Here is a 13,397-nt window from a genome sequence, read left to right as displayed (position 1 = left end):
TAGACTTTCTCTTCGTGCTCCATAGCCCTACTCCATCTACCCATCTTACAGCAGTTTTGAGAATATAACACACAGGTGAATAGTGCTATTTGCGTGGGCTGTTGGTTTGGTGTTTATCGCCTGCGCGAGTATCAACCCGGGAATCGGCTTTCCAACTCTACCTTGAAAAGAAACATTTACACACGTAGCAGTTTTTAGTATATACCACATTGGTGAATAGAGCTCTTCACGTCGGCTGGTTGGCTAATTCGGAATGATTAGTCGAACCTGTATTAAGCAGTTGACTGTTAAATTCGCGAATTTTTTTTTCCTGTTAAGCACTGTCACTTTCACCGCTTTTCAGCGGTGGTCTCTATTAAGCGGTTGTGATCATCCTTGACTCAGTCCCATCGGCCTGTTCGGGTTGTATGGAACGGTCACTTAGGGCGGAACCACTCGAATAAAACGACGAATTGTCTCTAAAGTAAAATTTATTCCATGTTTGTCTCCTAAAATAAATGTTAGTGTTTAGAGTTCAAATGTCATCAACGCATTTCAGATTATCTTTCTTCTTAGGACCATTGTATCTGACAAATATTATGCAAGAAAATTACGCAAATCATTTGCTGGGTAATTGCTAAGAGGTCTAGCTGTTAGAATTCTAAGCTATTATTCTGTTTTTACGCTGTATCATCATTTAGTTGAAGTTATTCGATACATTTTTGAGCGATTTTTTTAAATAAACTTAACATTAAAATGATAAATTATGGTTTAAAATGTTGTTTTCTTGTCTTTTGTTGTTAACCTGTATTAAATGGTGATAACACTCAGTTACGGGTTAAAAACGGTTGTTCGATTGTACCGTCTTCGTAAATTTGCGAAAGAATGAAATGGGTAGTTAAAAGACAAATCGATATCTTCATGAAAGCGCTTCAGTAGAAAATTAAAAAGTTAATACATGATAGTACAGGCAAAGGCAGGAACAAGCTGTCTGGAACAGACACCCCAACTTTCAACCCACATTCCCCTCACTTTCAGTCATAAATTAAAGTGTGAAGTGAAAAAGACAACTGTACTTTATTTCCAGAAAATAAAAAAATTAACAATTAAAAGAATTCCTCGTACAATTTCAGAAGAAATAACTAAACAAGGCCTACTCTAATTTAAGACACAGAACAGAACGAAAAGGAAGATCTGTAATTTTAGAGAGAGAGATTTTCAATTTGCAAAACAAGAATCCGTGAGAGGGTCTGTTAGAAACCTCAAAAAAAAAATCATCCACCACCGCAAAACCGCAAAAACAAACAACAAACAAACAAACAAAACAGCAGTAATAAAAACAAAAATTCGTTAAAAACCGAAAACCGCATGCAAAACCATCAAAACATATAAATGTTCACATCCCACTTCTCAAAACCATAATCGATCCGATACAGTGTTGACAGGTGGAGCACACAGAGGTTTCGCGGCTATTCGAGATCAGTGGAGGCGCATAATGACCGCTTGGATCGAAGAGAAACCGGAATGCAAGTAGGAAAATCCGAAAACCACATCAGAGATCAAATCCGAAATCCATTAGACAAGTATTTTTGACGAAAACCGAAAACCAAATGCCAAAGAACAGAAAATCCGTTAACCACAATGAACACGCAATCCGAACTGAACCGAAATTCTTTGGCAAAAAAACCGATCTTGAAAACATATCGAAAATTGTAATGCCCCCCTTAAGGATGAAACAGTCAGGCACAAATCAAACAAACGATGACACAACAACCATTATTATCGCTGAAACCTCCACGAAAACTTTTTTATTATTATTAGTTTTGAATCAGAAACATGCTGCAAAACAACTCTAGTCACGCGATATTTTTTCAGGGAAGGTGTCATGTCACGCAATCGAATTATTCATCGACTACGAACATCGATGCTTGACACCTTGTAAATTGCACAGCTGCAGCCTCACGGAATTTTAGGTTCAGTTATAGATTTTTATGTTATGGCTTAATGGCACAGTCCTTCCTTTAAACACAGAAGAGGATTGGTATCTTTGCGAACGTAGTGAAGATTCAGCAAAGAATACTACAGAGATGTTCATATTTTTTTTTTCTATAGAGTCATTTTATATTACATGAAATTGTTTTTGAATGACAGCTTATAAAATCTCAAATAACTCTCTGCAAATTTCATGTTGCGAGTTTGAATATCTTTCAATAAACAAACGATATACCTCAAGGAGAAGAGAGCGCAACGAAACAACCAAATAGGAGAACGAGCGTGCGCGAAGCTAGAGCGCATTCATTTATGAAAATATCGACATCCACAGCAGAGTACGTACACCTGAGAAGTGTTCTTCGCGGATCTGTTTGCCATTTTCAAAGCAATCTAGCGGGGCAACTGCAAGCGGTTCAACCTCCCTCGTCTAACAGCTCCTTTCATTTGGTTCCGTGAATTTGAATTAAATTATGGTTATCTTACGACCTATTGTTTTTTTCGGAAAATTAGCGGAAGAGAAATAGCAGGAGTCTGGAAGCTAAGTTGGTGACCGCTGACTGAAGTACGGGACATTTTCAAAGATGGCGCGAAATGTCGCAGAGTGATGTGAACACATCACCATACTGAAATGGTTTGTTAGTCGTTTTAGTTCTCAGCGGCAGTGTTTAAGCGGTGTTTCAGTTATAATTACATATTTTTGTACAGGATATTCGATCGTTCTTCAGCCCTACTGGAAAGACAGCGAAGCAAGGCGCTTCGAAAGTAGAAAATAAGCGCGGGAAAGATTCTACAGTGAAGTCTTTATCGAAACAAGATGTAGGAAAGAGTCGAACGAAGGTAAGTAATGGTTTATGTAGCATTTGAGAGAGAAAGATATTTGTGTTATCAGGGAATTCGAATTCAGAGGTGACGGAGTAAAGATCTGCCCATATCACAGCCCCTGTCTGACTGAATCGATCATCATGTGTATCTATATACACGGGTGCAATTCACATTCCCATCTATCTTCTCCGGGGGAGGGGGGGGGGACACCTTATTTCGCCAAAATTGGTATTTATTGCCATACATGGTAAAATTTCCTTTGTCATGAATCTTTTATTTAGCACATGGTAAGTAATTTTACAACATGTTTTAACCAAGAGTTTCATTCCACTTCATATTATTATATCTAACTGGAGGTATCTTTCTGGACTGGAATATGAGAAATGGTGTGGTACTGTGTGTTAACTAACTTTGTAGGTGTAATTTTCAATAGTCTGTCGGAGTATGTCAGGGTAGCTGAGTAAGGCTGATAAGTTACAATGTTTTGCCTTTTTCTTTTTTATCCTAAACAGGGTTGTAAAATGAAGCAATTTTGTATTCATCCTTTAACTAAGATTTGTTTGCTAATTCTCCCTTCTAGTTGCTTCACATTTTCTTGTACATTTGCTATAGGAATTTGTTCTTAGATAAAAATAAAAACTTTCATAACCCTTTTGTAGGACATTGTATGGATAGTCTAGGGAGAAGTTACATGTTAATCACATCTGGGAGTTTAAGGGTTAAACAGCATGATGTGATACACTGCCACCTAAATTTCTCTCAAGTTAGAAATATCTTGGACATTAGCATTCCCTACAAATTTGTTTAAACTGCAGCTTCCTAAGTCTGCAGAGCAGTTGCAGTATGCAATACTTATGAGTATTTGATGATTTTGACAAGTACTGCATGTAGTTAATCTTTCATTTACTCAGACTGAAAGGAAAATAAAATTGTTGATTGACTTGAAAGGTGATTGATGAAGAAACCCTGGGACTTCACCTAACCCAGATTATTAATTTTTTTTTACAAGCCTGGTGTCTTCTCTTGATTTTCTGAGCTGGTAGAAAAAAGATGTTGTGTAAGAAAGTTGTGCTCCAAGGAACAACACCCCCCCCCCCTTGATCTTATCCAGTTGTTATTGTTAGGTCCAAAGAAGTGAATTTATCTCACATTTGTGCGAATAAAAATATGTAATTGTTAATTTTCTGGGCAGAGTTTATCAAGCAGTGAAGATGATGACATTGCCCAGAAGCAAAAACCGAAAGAAAATCAGAAGAGGAAGAAGAAAGTAAAAAACATTATTGACTCGGGTAATGTTTTGTGAAGAACATGAAGAGATTTTGAGGCTCTACACATACTGTTACACCTCTGTATTTGTCTTAATGGTTTTAACGTAAGTTCAGCAGTTGTACATACTGTAATTATATGTATGACATCACAATTATATCCTGACCTCATTTCTGAATTAGTCTTACATCTCTGTTAGATTCTGATGAAGATCCTCTTCCTCCAAAACTGAGGTATGTGAATTTTTTCTTGAGTTTGGTTCCTTTTTATACAGTTGTAGTTAAACTCTTTGACCCTAATTTCAAGTGTCAAGGAAATGATCACCAACTATGGAAGCTCTTGATTATTAAACAAATTCTCCTTGTCAGCACCTTAGAAAATGCATAGAGAACAGTATAGAGAATATGGATATATATTTCTATGTGACTGAGTTCTACAAAAGAGTTTAGGGGACTCTCCTTATTTATGAAGTGAGAGGGCTGGATAGGAAAATATTCAGTGTGAGGTGAGCTTGGGGTAAGATGAGGGTATTTTTTACTTTTAGTATTTTTTTTACATCAGGTGACCTTTAACCTTGCTTATGTACATGTGTTAGCTTGCCAAAGAAAACAAAGCCATTCTCTTTATCCAGGCTTGAGCACACCTACCATTAGACAAGTCTGCCCTAAATAGGATCTGAATATTACAGCACTTAAGTTATGCTTTGATGTTGTTCCTACAGATGAGGAAGAAGTTGTGCCCAGGAAATTAAAAAAGTTTGCCTAACAGACAGACAATGTAGCTTCTAAAGAGGTCCAGCATGTTAAAGAGAGGTATCTTTCATCATTCTCTTTCATTATATTTGACATTTCAGCACCAAACCATGGTGTTCCTTTAGAACATAAGATATTGGTCTGGAGAAGCATCTGGCTTCTTCTAAAATTATGCAGCTAAATTTTATTTTTTGTCTGTTTGTTTGTTTTTTGCTCTCTTCCATCAGGCATCGAGAATGTTAGATCTGTCATAGGACACTGCTCTTATGCTAATACATTTAACCTTTTGACTGTGAAGAGTGACCAGCATCTAATTTCTCTTTACAATATTCCCCCTGAATCAAACATTAACATGCATTGCTTTTTTTGTTGAAAGTAGGTTATTTAAATGGTCTTCTTTCACTGGAGCTTCTTTTTGGTGAAAGACGATTCATAAAAATTTACTGCACATTGTTTTTGCTTTTCCAGTTTCTCCAAAATTTTAACTTTTGGATAGGCACATGTTACACACAGGTGTCAAGGTTAAGGGCACAAGAATAAAGGAAATGATCACCAACTAAGCTCTTGTTTGTTAAATAACTTCTCCCTGTCAGTACCTTAGGAAATGTACATGTATATCAGTCAAACCCAAAGGGAAAAAAAAAGCAACTTCTGCACTTGATTTCTTTGGTCCTACTCCAGTTGAAAGGGAATCCAGGAAAACATTTGCTAATGAAAGAAAACAGGTGAATAACTAACTAAACTTTTTTCACCCACTGTTTTTTTTGTAAAGAAAAATTCAGGCATCCTGCATATTTTAAACAGTACTTCATGCATCATGCATTTAACAAGGAAAACTTTAAACCTCACCATACCTTGCCTTTCTATAAAATTCATGCATCACATGTTAATTTTGGGCTTCATCATGTATTCCTTGTAAACCCTCTGCCAATCTATTATACAGTAGTTATATCAGAATGGACTACGGTTCACACATACCATGCCACAAAATTAATGGGTATAATGACCAATGTTTGAGTCATGCATTATTTAATCATATTCAAGAAACTTTGTGGATGGGGAGAGGAGATGTTGGAGAATAGTTTTGGCAAAAAACAACACCATGGGGTCCCTGAAAGGGATAAGTTCTTTTGCTCTTAAGATATCTAAATCAACTCTCTTCACTGTCTGTCACACAAGTGTTATGAAAATATCTTTGAGAATATGTTGTTCAATCAATAAATATCCTCTTGACTGAGGATTTTCTTTCCTCTGATATTACATTGCTGCCTGACTGTGAATTGGTATTGTTATGAGAAATTAGAAAATTGATCACTTTTGAGAGTGCAAATTTTAAGCTTGATCCAGAGCTCAACCCACTTAATAATTATCCCTTAATTCCTTGTAGAGCAAGTCAATAATTTTTTATCCATTTTCATTTCCCACAAAGATCTGACAAGTCTGAAGAAAATGAAGATTCCAGAGTGAATAGAAAAGAAGAGTATAAAAATGGGAGAGAAAAGGAAGGAAGAGAAAATGGGAATGTCAACCGTCACATAACAGAGCAACCATCAAAGAAAAGAAAGGAAGACTTCTCAGAATCAAAGTCTGAGGTTAAAAAGCCTTCCCCTGAGAAGAAAAAGGTTTGTAAGCCTTTTGATTACCATACTTTATTGTTGCAAAATTAATCATTACTATTAATACTTAATTGAACCAGCTACCCTGATACTAGAATGGATTGGATCTGATATGATTGCATGTGTATGGTAAGTGTTATCAAGCACTTGAATAAGGTACTTGTAGATGAAACAGTAACATTTTATGACTAAATTTGGTTTTGTATGAGATTCAAAAGCTTACTCAAACTTGTTAACTGGTGGTACATGTGCATGTTGTATATACATTAACCTGTCCTACTATGACAGTGGATGGTTTTTACTCAGATGCACATTACTAACAATAATTGCAACAAAACATTACTTACAATACTAACACTTCTCAAAATACTACAATTACTGTACCTAGAATTTATACTGAAAACAGTAACTATAGTCACAAAACTTTCAGTTACATTCTTGGTGACCTTAAATTTGACATTCTAGGAAGATGCTGCCTCTTTGTCTCCACTATTATTTTAAAGCAGCAGTGTCTTTCACCATCAACATTCCTATTTGGGACAACTCTTGCCTAAACTAGACAACTCTCAGTTGTTAGAATGTTTGATATAAATGCAACTTTTTTTCACTTCAAATTTTATCCATGGACATTTTAGGAAGTACCAAAGACAACTCCTGCTAGCAAACTGGCCACCAAAGCTGCCACAGTTCCAGAGACTCCAGTAAGAGACTCAAAACCAAGTCCAAAGAAAACTGTTACTCCAAAAAAGGATGAAAAAAGATGTTTGTGAGGAAACTCCAATCAAAGGAACACCAAAGCTGTCAAAATCAGAGGAAGTGGTTGAAGTTCCACCCTCATTGGAAAAGAAAAAAAATCAGGCTACCATAGTTTTATGGCGAGAGATGGTCCTAGGACACTTGGTTCAAAGGAAATCCCTCGGGTAGGTTTTGAAGTCCAAGATCTGATTGTTAATTCTCCCCTCTAGCTGCTACATGTAGATGTTTTCCTGTAAATTAATAATGAGAATTTCTTATTACATCATTATTAAAAGGTTTATTTTCAGGCTTCCTTTCTACCTATTCCCTCACATGTAAAATATATGCTTTGGTTGTCAGCCTATTACTCCCAAGATCTCTATAGTAATTCTCCTTACTGTCTGCCATACAATTCTTGTGACATTGGTTGAGAGAATTTGGTCTTAGATCAACTAATAATCCCAAGATTGATATTTGTATTTATGCTCATTTCTTGTCTGCATGATATTGTATCTATATTGTAAGGAGAAGTTCTGTCTTGGTCACTCATGGGAGTTAAAGGGTGATAAGAATTATATTTTATCCTTTTACTCTCAGTTGTTTTACAAATGTTGGATCAATATCAGTATCTAAGAAACTGCACACCTACCCCTCGCTTAATCCAACATTAACTCTTATCAGTTGACTGTTGTTTGGTTAGGGGAGGGATAGGTGAGCAGATGTTTAGATACTGACATTGATCCCAAATGTTTATGTTGTATCCTAAGAGGTTTTTCACTTTTTCGCTATTTATAACTTTTCAGTTTGGACGGTATTAACAGGTTTTCAAGGGAAGAATTAATTATTTGTCTGCACCTTCTAATCATGCTTGCACTTGATAATTTAATTTTTAGAGAGCGGAAAACTATTTGGATGGACTGACAGTTGTTATTAAGGGAATCTTGGAAAGTATTGAGAGAGTGGAGGCTGCTGATTTGATTCAAAGATGTGGTGAAAAAGTTACCCAATCAGTGAACAAGAAAACAAGTTATGTCATGGTGGGATGGGATCCTGGAGAGAGCAAATTATCTAAGGTAAAAAAAGCCCCATAAACACCAACATATAAGCTGCACCTTTTTCCCTAAATTTTTGTAACAAATCAGGGGTACAGCTTACTCTGAAGTCACTAGGGAAACTTGCCACAAATTTGTATTAATTAACACAATTCATTGATGTCAACAATGAAATTTCATAGGAACCACAGGCTAGTGTGCAACTGATAACATAATTTGTTCATCCTCATTTCCCTTCTTCCATCTACTTTTATCTTTCTATGGGTTTGTCCATTGTTTCTTGCTGTCATCTTTCTAGCAGTCTGTCTGTCTGTCTAGCAGTCCATCTGTCTGTCTGTCTAAAGGGGGTAAGTTTTTGAATAATAATAAATGGGGAGATTAACAACAAGATAATGTGGTTTTATCAACTGAGTTGATAATTTAGATTGGCCTTCATAAAATACTTTCTAAAGCTAATGTTTCAAGCATTAGCCCTCCACTCTGAGGAAGGGCTTAAGCTTGAAACATCAGCATTAGAAACTCTTTTTGGTGGCAAATTTACAGTATCACTCAGTTTGTCTGTCTGTCTGTCTGTCTGCTCTTTTGTGTGTGTACATTCATCCAATTTCTGTTTTTCTATCTGTCACTCACTCTGCTCTTTCCTTCTGTCCATTCACCCACACCTCAGTTTTACCCTAAATTCCACCTTTGAGTTCATCTGTTGTTTCATGTATCTGTACTTCCACCTGTAGACTTGTTTGTGTCACTTAAACTGAGTTACAAGACAGTATAGTTTTTGTTTAATCCTTTACACCCTAACATCAGTATGCATATTCTCCATACTGGTCTTTATGCATTTCCTAATGTGCTGGCAAGGAGAATTTGTTTAACAATCAAGAGGTTGTTCATTTACATAAGATTTTGACAGTAAAGGTCGTTTTGTTTTTGTACAGGAGAACCAAGTGTGTTATGGGTAGACAAATGTCGGCCTCGCGCAGTGAAGCAGATGACTGGTCAGCAGGGTGATAAGAGCAACACGAGAAAGCGGATGAACTGGCTGAGAGACTGGGTAAAAAATTGAAAGAATTCAGCCTCTAAATGTGAGTACAAGTGTATTTGATTGTCAAGAAGCTTTTCCCTCACGAGTGATTTAAAAAAACGGACGACCGCGAAGCGGGAGTCCGATTTGTTAATCACGAGTTAATCTACTCTTAATCAAAAGTATAACAAAATTCTCTAACGTGATTGGTTATCACCAGCCCGATTTGAGCACTAATGGGAAAGTGTACGCGTCATGCTTGTAATTGGACAGTGTAATAGGACAGTTAAAGGGACAGTTAACACGTCATACCTTTGTTAGTGGACAGAACGCGTCAGGAGCGCGCGCTGTTGTCTCTCATTTCGCCGAGTCAGCTGTTGATATTTTTATGAAAACGTAAAAACCGATCTCTAGTTTCTTTCTCAAATTTTGTCATAGTTTTGATTGATTAGTAACAGGACTTCGTGTCGTCAAATTGACTGTAATCATACTGGGGATTAACAAATCGGACTCCCGCTTCGCGCTCGTCCGATTTTGTTAATCAGTCGTATGATTATAGACCGAACTGGACTCCACTCGGTCCTAGTACCTCTATTAATCAGGCAAAATTGGAAGACACGAAGTCCTTTTACTAACTGTAAAAACAACAATTAAATGAGAGACAACAGCGCGCGCTCATGACGCGTTCTGTCCACTAACAAAGGTATGACGTGTTAACTGTCCCTTTAACTGTCCTATCACACTGTCCAATTACAAACATGTCGCGTACACTGTCCTATTAGTGCTCAAATCGGGCTGGTGATAACCAATCACGTTCGAGAATTTTGTTTTACTCTAGAGTAGGGTTGTAATCGGATATGGGAGAGGGGAACCTTGTCTAGAGGGGAGTAAGCAATTCTCCTAGTCACCTGATGCTACTGAACTTAACATAAGCATAGGCAAGGTTAGACCTGTAGCTCTTGTGCTGACTTTACCTCTAACCCCTTACCTCACATGAGTGACCAAGACAGGATTTATCCTTACAATATCAATACAATATCAATTAGACAAGTTGTGAGAATATTTGTTTTGGATATTTTTTCGATTGGGCAAGCAAAAAAATTCACTACCATTTGTATTCCAACAGACTGAAATTTCCCAATTTTCGAGAATTCCAATTACAAGTATGAGGATGAATTGGCATTTTTCATCCAGCTACTGAACAAAACTGCTCTTCAGGAGATCGGTGCAAGAGAGACTGTTATAATCGGAAATCCTCCGCTTGATTCGCCGACAGAAGAGGAAGTGGCCAATGATATGATCCGAGTTGATGTGAGGCACCTCCTCCTCCCCCTCCCCTTCCCCCTCCTCATACAAGAAACACACAAACGCACATCCAAAGACACACAGATGAAAAAAAAATACTTCGGTTTTTAATGTTCCAAACAACATGCATACACTCACTGACCTCAGTGAACATGCCTTGTTGGTTTGATTCAGTCCCAATCGTAGCGCGCTCGACAAAAGTGGTGAAACGAACAATTTCGATCGCTGTTTTTCCAGCTGCAGACGATGCGAAAACGTATAATTCTAGAGTGATCAGTTTTTTTGGAACACGTGTCGTTATGTTCAACTACTAATACACGCTTAAAAGTTCATTCATCGCTCAGATGTACCAGTTAGGTGAGCTGAGTCTATTCTGTGAACAATATTTTTACTTCTAAGAAGCAAGAGCAATATTCATGACACAAGTGCAAGACTCTAATGTTTCACCTCATTATATACTTTATGGTTGGAATGTGATCTTACCTCCGGGCGTCTCGCAAATGAAGGCATTTCTACTAAGCGTAGAGATACCATTAAAGAGGCCTCCATTCTTGGATATTTCCGCCTTTCTGTCATTATCATCTGGCTCACAAATTTGCCATTTCGAAATATTCAGTCGTTCTCCACTCAGCCAGGTCCAAACCTCACCTTTCTTCTCTAAACCAATGTGCCACGCACCAGTAGTCCAAGTACCACGTTTTTGAATCTCACGGTTGATAAACTGCCATTCTTCTTCAGTTTCGATGGAGACTAAGTCACCTCCCTGACTGGAGCAGATATGCTTGTTTATATCTCAAACTCTTCCCCTTTTCGACAAGATGTAAGAGGAGTTTTTGAAACAGGTTACTTGGCACTCTATGGGAAGAAAAGAAAAGGAAAAAAGAAAATAAAGGAATAAATACATAAATGAAAAAATTGTATACTGTTGATAACAATCATGCTGATACGAATGTAGAAGCAATCCTCGCACTTATGAACGGTTACATGTGGAATTTAAACCCATAACCTCTCCGATACCAGTGCAACCTATGCCAACTGAGCTAACAAGCCAACTGGGAGCTAGTTTTATTTTTCAGGCCTTATATTCACTACTACTCAAGTAGTGTTCATAACTGCGAGGATCGCTTCCATATTCTTTTCTTCAACCGCAGTGCACATATATGATTTTCATATATTTACAGTCATGTAATAATGCTGATGATGGATTCGAGAAAGTATTTTTTTACATTTAATTTTAATAACAAACGATAAGCAACAAAACCCTTTACGTCACTGAAGCAAAAATTAGAATTAGGCAAGGTTTTAAAAGTGGAAATCAGGGAAATCATAATAATGGCACCGTTATCCTTTGACTTTTTTGTTTTGCTTTCCAACTCACGTTTTAGATCACGAAGTCTGTGACTGGTTATTAGCGAAATCAGTCAGATATTGTCTTTTTTTCCGTTCATTTTAAGGTACATGAATGTTATAATTGGAATTAAACTGCCCTACCTGTTCCTTGCAAATCCATCAACAAAGGAAGGATGAATGTAGAAGAGGAAATGAGCAAATAAAGTGATTGTTATCTCAAGAACAACATTTGAAACGATGAAAAAGTTTGTTAGATTTCGAGTTAGACTAGTACTAATGCATTTAATTGCTATATGCCCTGTAACATCTACCCATGATTTTTATTTCCTTCCTCAGGGAGCAGACGGAGAAATTTAAATAAAGTACAGCATCTGTGCAATTTACCAACCAGCTGAACAAAACTTGTTACACGAGGGAAACATTTTTAAGGATACAGTGGACCCTCGCGAACGTCCTTCGGACAGAATTTTTAAACGGGCCATTTTAAGTGGACCCTGATAATTAATCCGATCTTTCGTCTAAGCACGTCGAACGTTCAGCACCTATCTGAAGAGGAGACGTATCCCCCTTTTGACATCTTGTCGTAGTGGTGGCATAAAACGATAGCAACTAAGCTATTGTGTTCCTGTCATCCTAAATATGGCTGCCAAAGCTGTTGTGCAGACAACCATGACGCAAATAACATGACCACCGCATGGATATCTCGCCTGTGTTATTTGATCTTTGATTACTTTGCACTATATGGAATCTAATAGGCTTTAGGAATCCAGTTTATAAGAGATCCTACTCTGATTAAGAATTAAGAGTTAAATGCAGACATCTTTAGAGTCTGTTTTGTTTTGTTTTAATTAACAGTGCCAAATAACCGCCGCCTCTCTGTTTCGTTTGGCTGAATTTCACAAATGGAAAGTCAAGATATAATTAAGGTGGTACTTACCTAGCGCACAACTTTTTAAAAAAGGTTTCGCACACTTTGCCGGATTTAGTTGTACCCATCACACAATTCAATCATTTGGCATTATGCGGAAGGCGATTAATATCGAGAAACAAATAACAATGATAATAATGATAATACAAAGATCCCAAACTTTTGCTTTAATGATTAACAAATAGTTTAGAAAGGACATGTGTAGAGTTTGGTATCTTTTGTTATCAGAGTTCCGTAGGTTTAAAATGGAAATAAATATTTCATAAATTGGAAAGTCAGTTTCGACAGTTTCGTAGCTACAGCAGAACAAAGGGGAATAACTAGTGTCGTACTTACCCGGCACAGAACATATTAAAAGGGTTTTGAAAATTTTGCCGAATTCGGCTCCATTTATCATCTACTTCATCATGCCCAAGATAAGCAAAGGTTGCTCTTAGGATCTATCGCTGCACTTAAATTTGATTCACCCCGCTTGAGAGTTTTGAGTTTGCGACGTCCTCATAAAACGCTTTGGTACGAGTTTGAATTTGATGCAAATCATGATCTGTGATTGCATATTCATGGCGTTAGTCTCCATTTTTA

General features: G+C 37.2%; 1 protein-coding gene and 1 long non-coding RNA gene across 7 annotated transcripts in view; one reads left to right on the top strand and one right to left on the bottom strand.

The window, feature by feature from the left end:
* The first annotated feature begins 2,546 nt into the window (after positions 1-2,546).
* Positions 2,547-13,397, top strand: part of LOC136280913 (uncharacterized) — a 78,238-nt gene continuing 67,387 nt past the window's right edge. The window contains exons 1-10 of one of the 6 annotated variants that reach the window (XM_066166738.1): positions 2,547-2,602; positions 2,677-2,808; positions 3,986-4,082; positions 4,259-4,292; positions 4,781-4,871; positions 6,241-6,433; positions 7,063-7,347; positions 8,056-8,235; positions 9,147-9,293; positions 12,224-13,164. In XM_066166738.1, the coding sequence (XP_066022835.1) occupies positions 2,600-2,602; positions 2,677-2,808; positions 3,986-4,082; positions 4,259-4,292; positions 4,781-4,784 (270 nt within the window). In that variant the 5' untranslated portion in view covers positions 2,547-2,599 and the 3' untranslated portion in view covers positions 4,785-4,871; positions 6,241-6,433; positions 7,063-7,347; ... (1 more) ...; positions 9,147-9,293; positions 12,224-13,164. Of the gene's footprint in view, positions 2,809-3,985; positions 4,083-4,258; positions 4,293-4,780; positions 4,872-5,404; positions 5,537-6,240; positions 6,434-7,062; positions 7,348-8,055; positions 8,236-9,146; positions 9,294-12,223; positions 13,308-13,397 lie in introns of those variants that run through there. The other 5 variants (XM_066166735.1, XM_066166732.1, XM_066166734.1 and 2 more) reach the window with 5 other exon arrangements.
* On the bottom strand, positions 7,284-13,278 carry LOC136280915 (uncharacterized). The gene is made up of 3 exons (XR_010717471.1): positions 13,152-13,278; positions 11,021-11,392; positions 7,284-7,413 (listed from the first exon to the last, which is right to left on the bottom strand). It is a non-coding gene; the product is annotated as an uncharacterized lncRNA (long non-coding RNA).

Source organism: Pocillopora verrucosa, chromosome 5 (genome assembly GCF_036669915.1).
Source record: "Pocillopora verrucosa isolate sample1 chromosome 5, ASM3666991v2, whole genome shotgun sequence".
NCBI classification, from domain to species: Eukaryota; Metazoa; Cnidaria; class Anthozoa; order Scleractinia; family Pocilloporidae; genus Pocillopora; species Pocillopora verrucosa.
The sequence above is the reverse complement of the archived record's forward strand: the minus strand, read 5'-3'. Positions and strand labels throughout refer to the sequence as shown.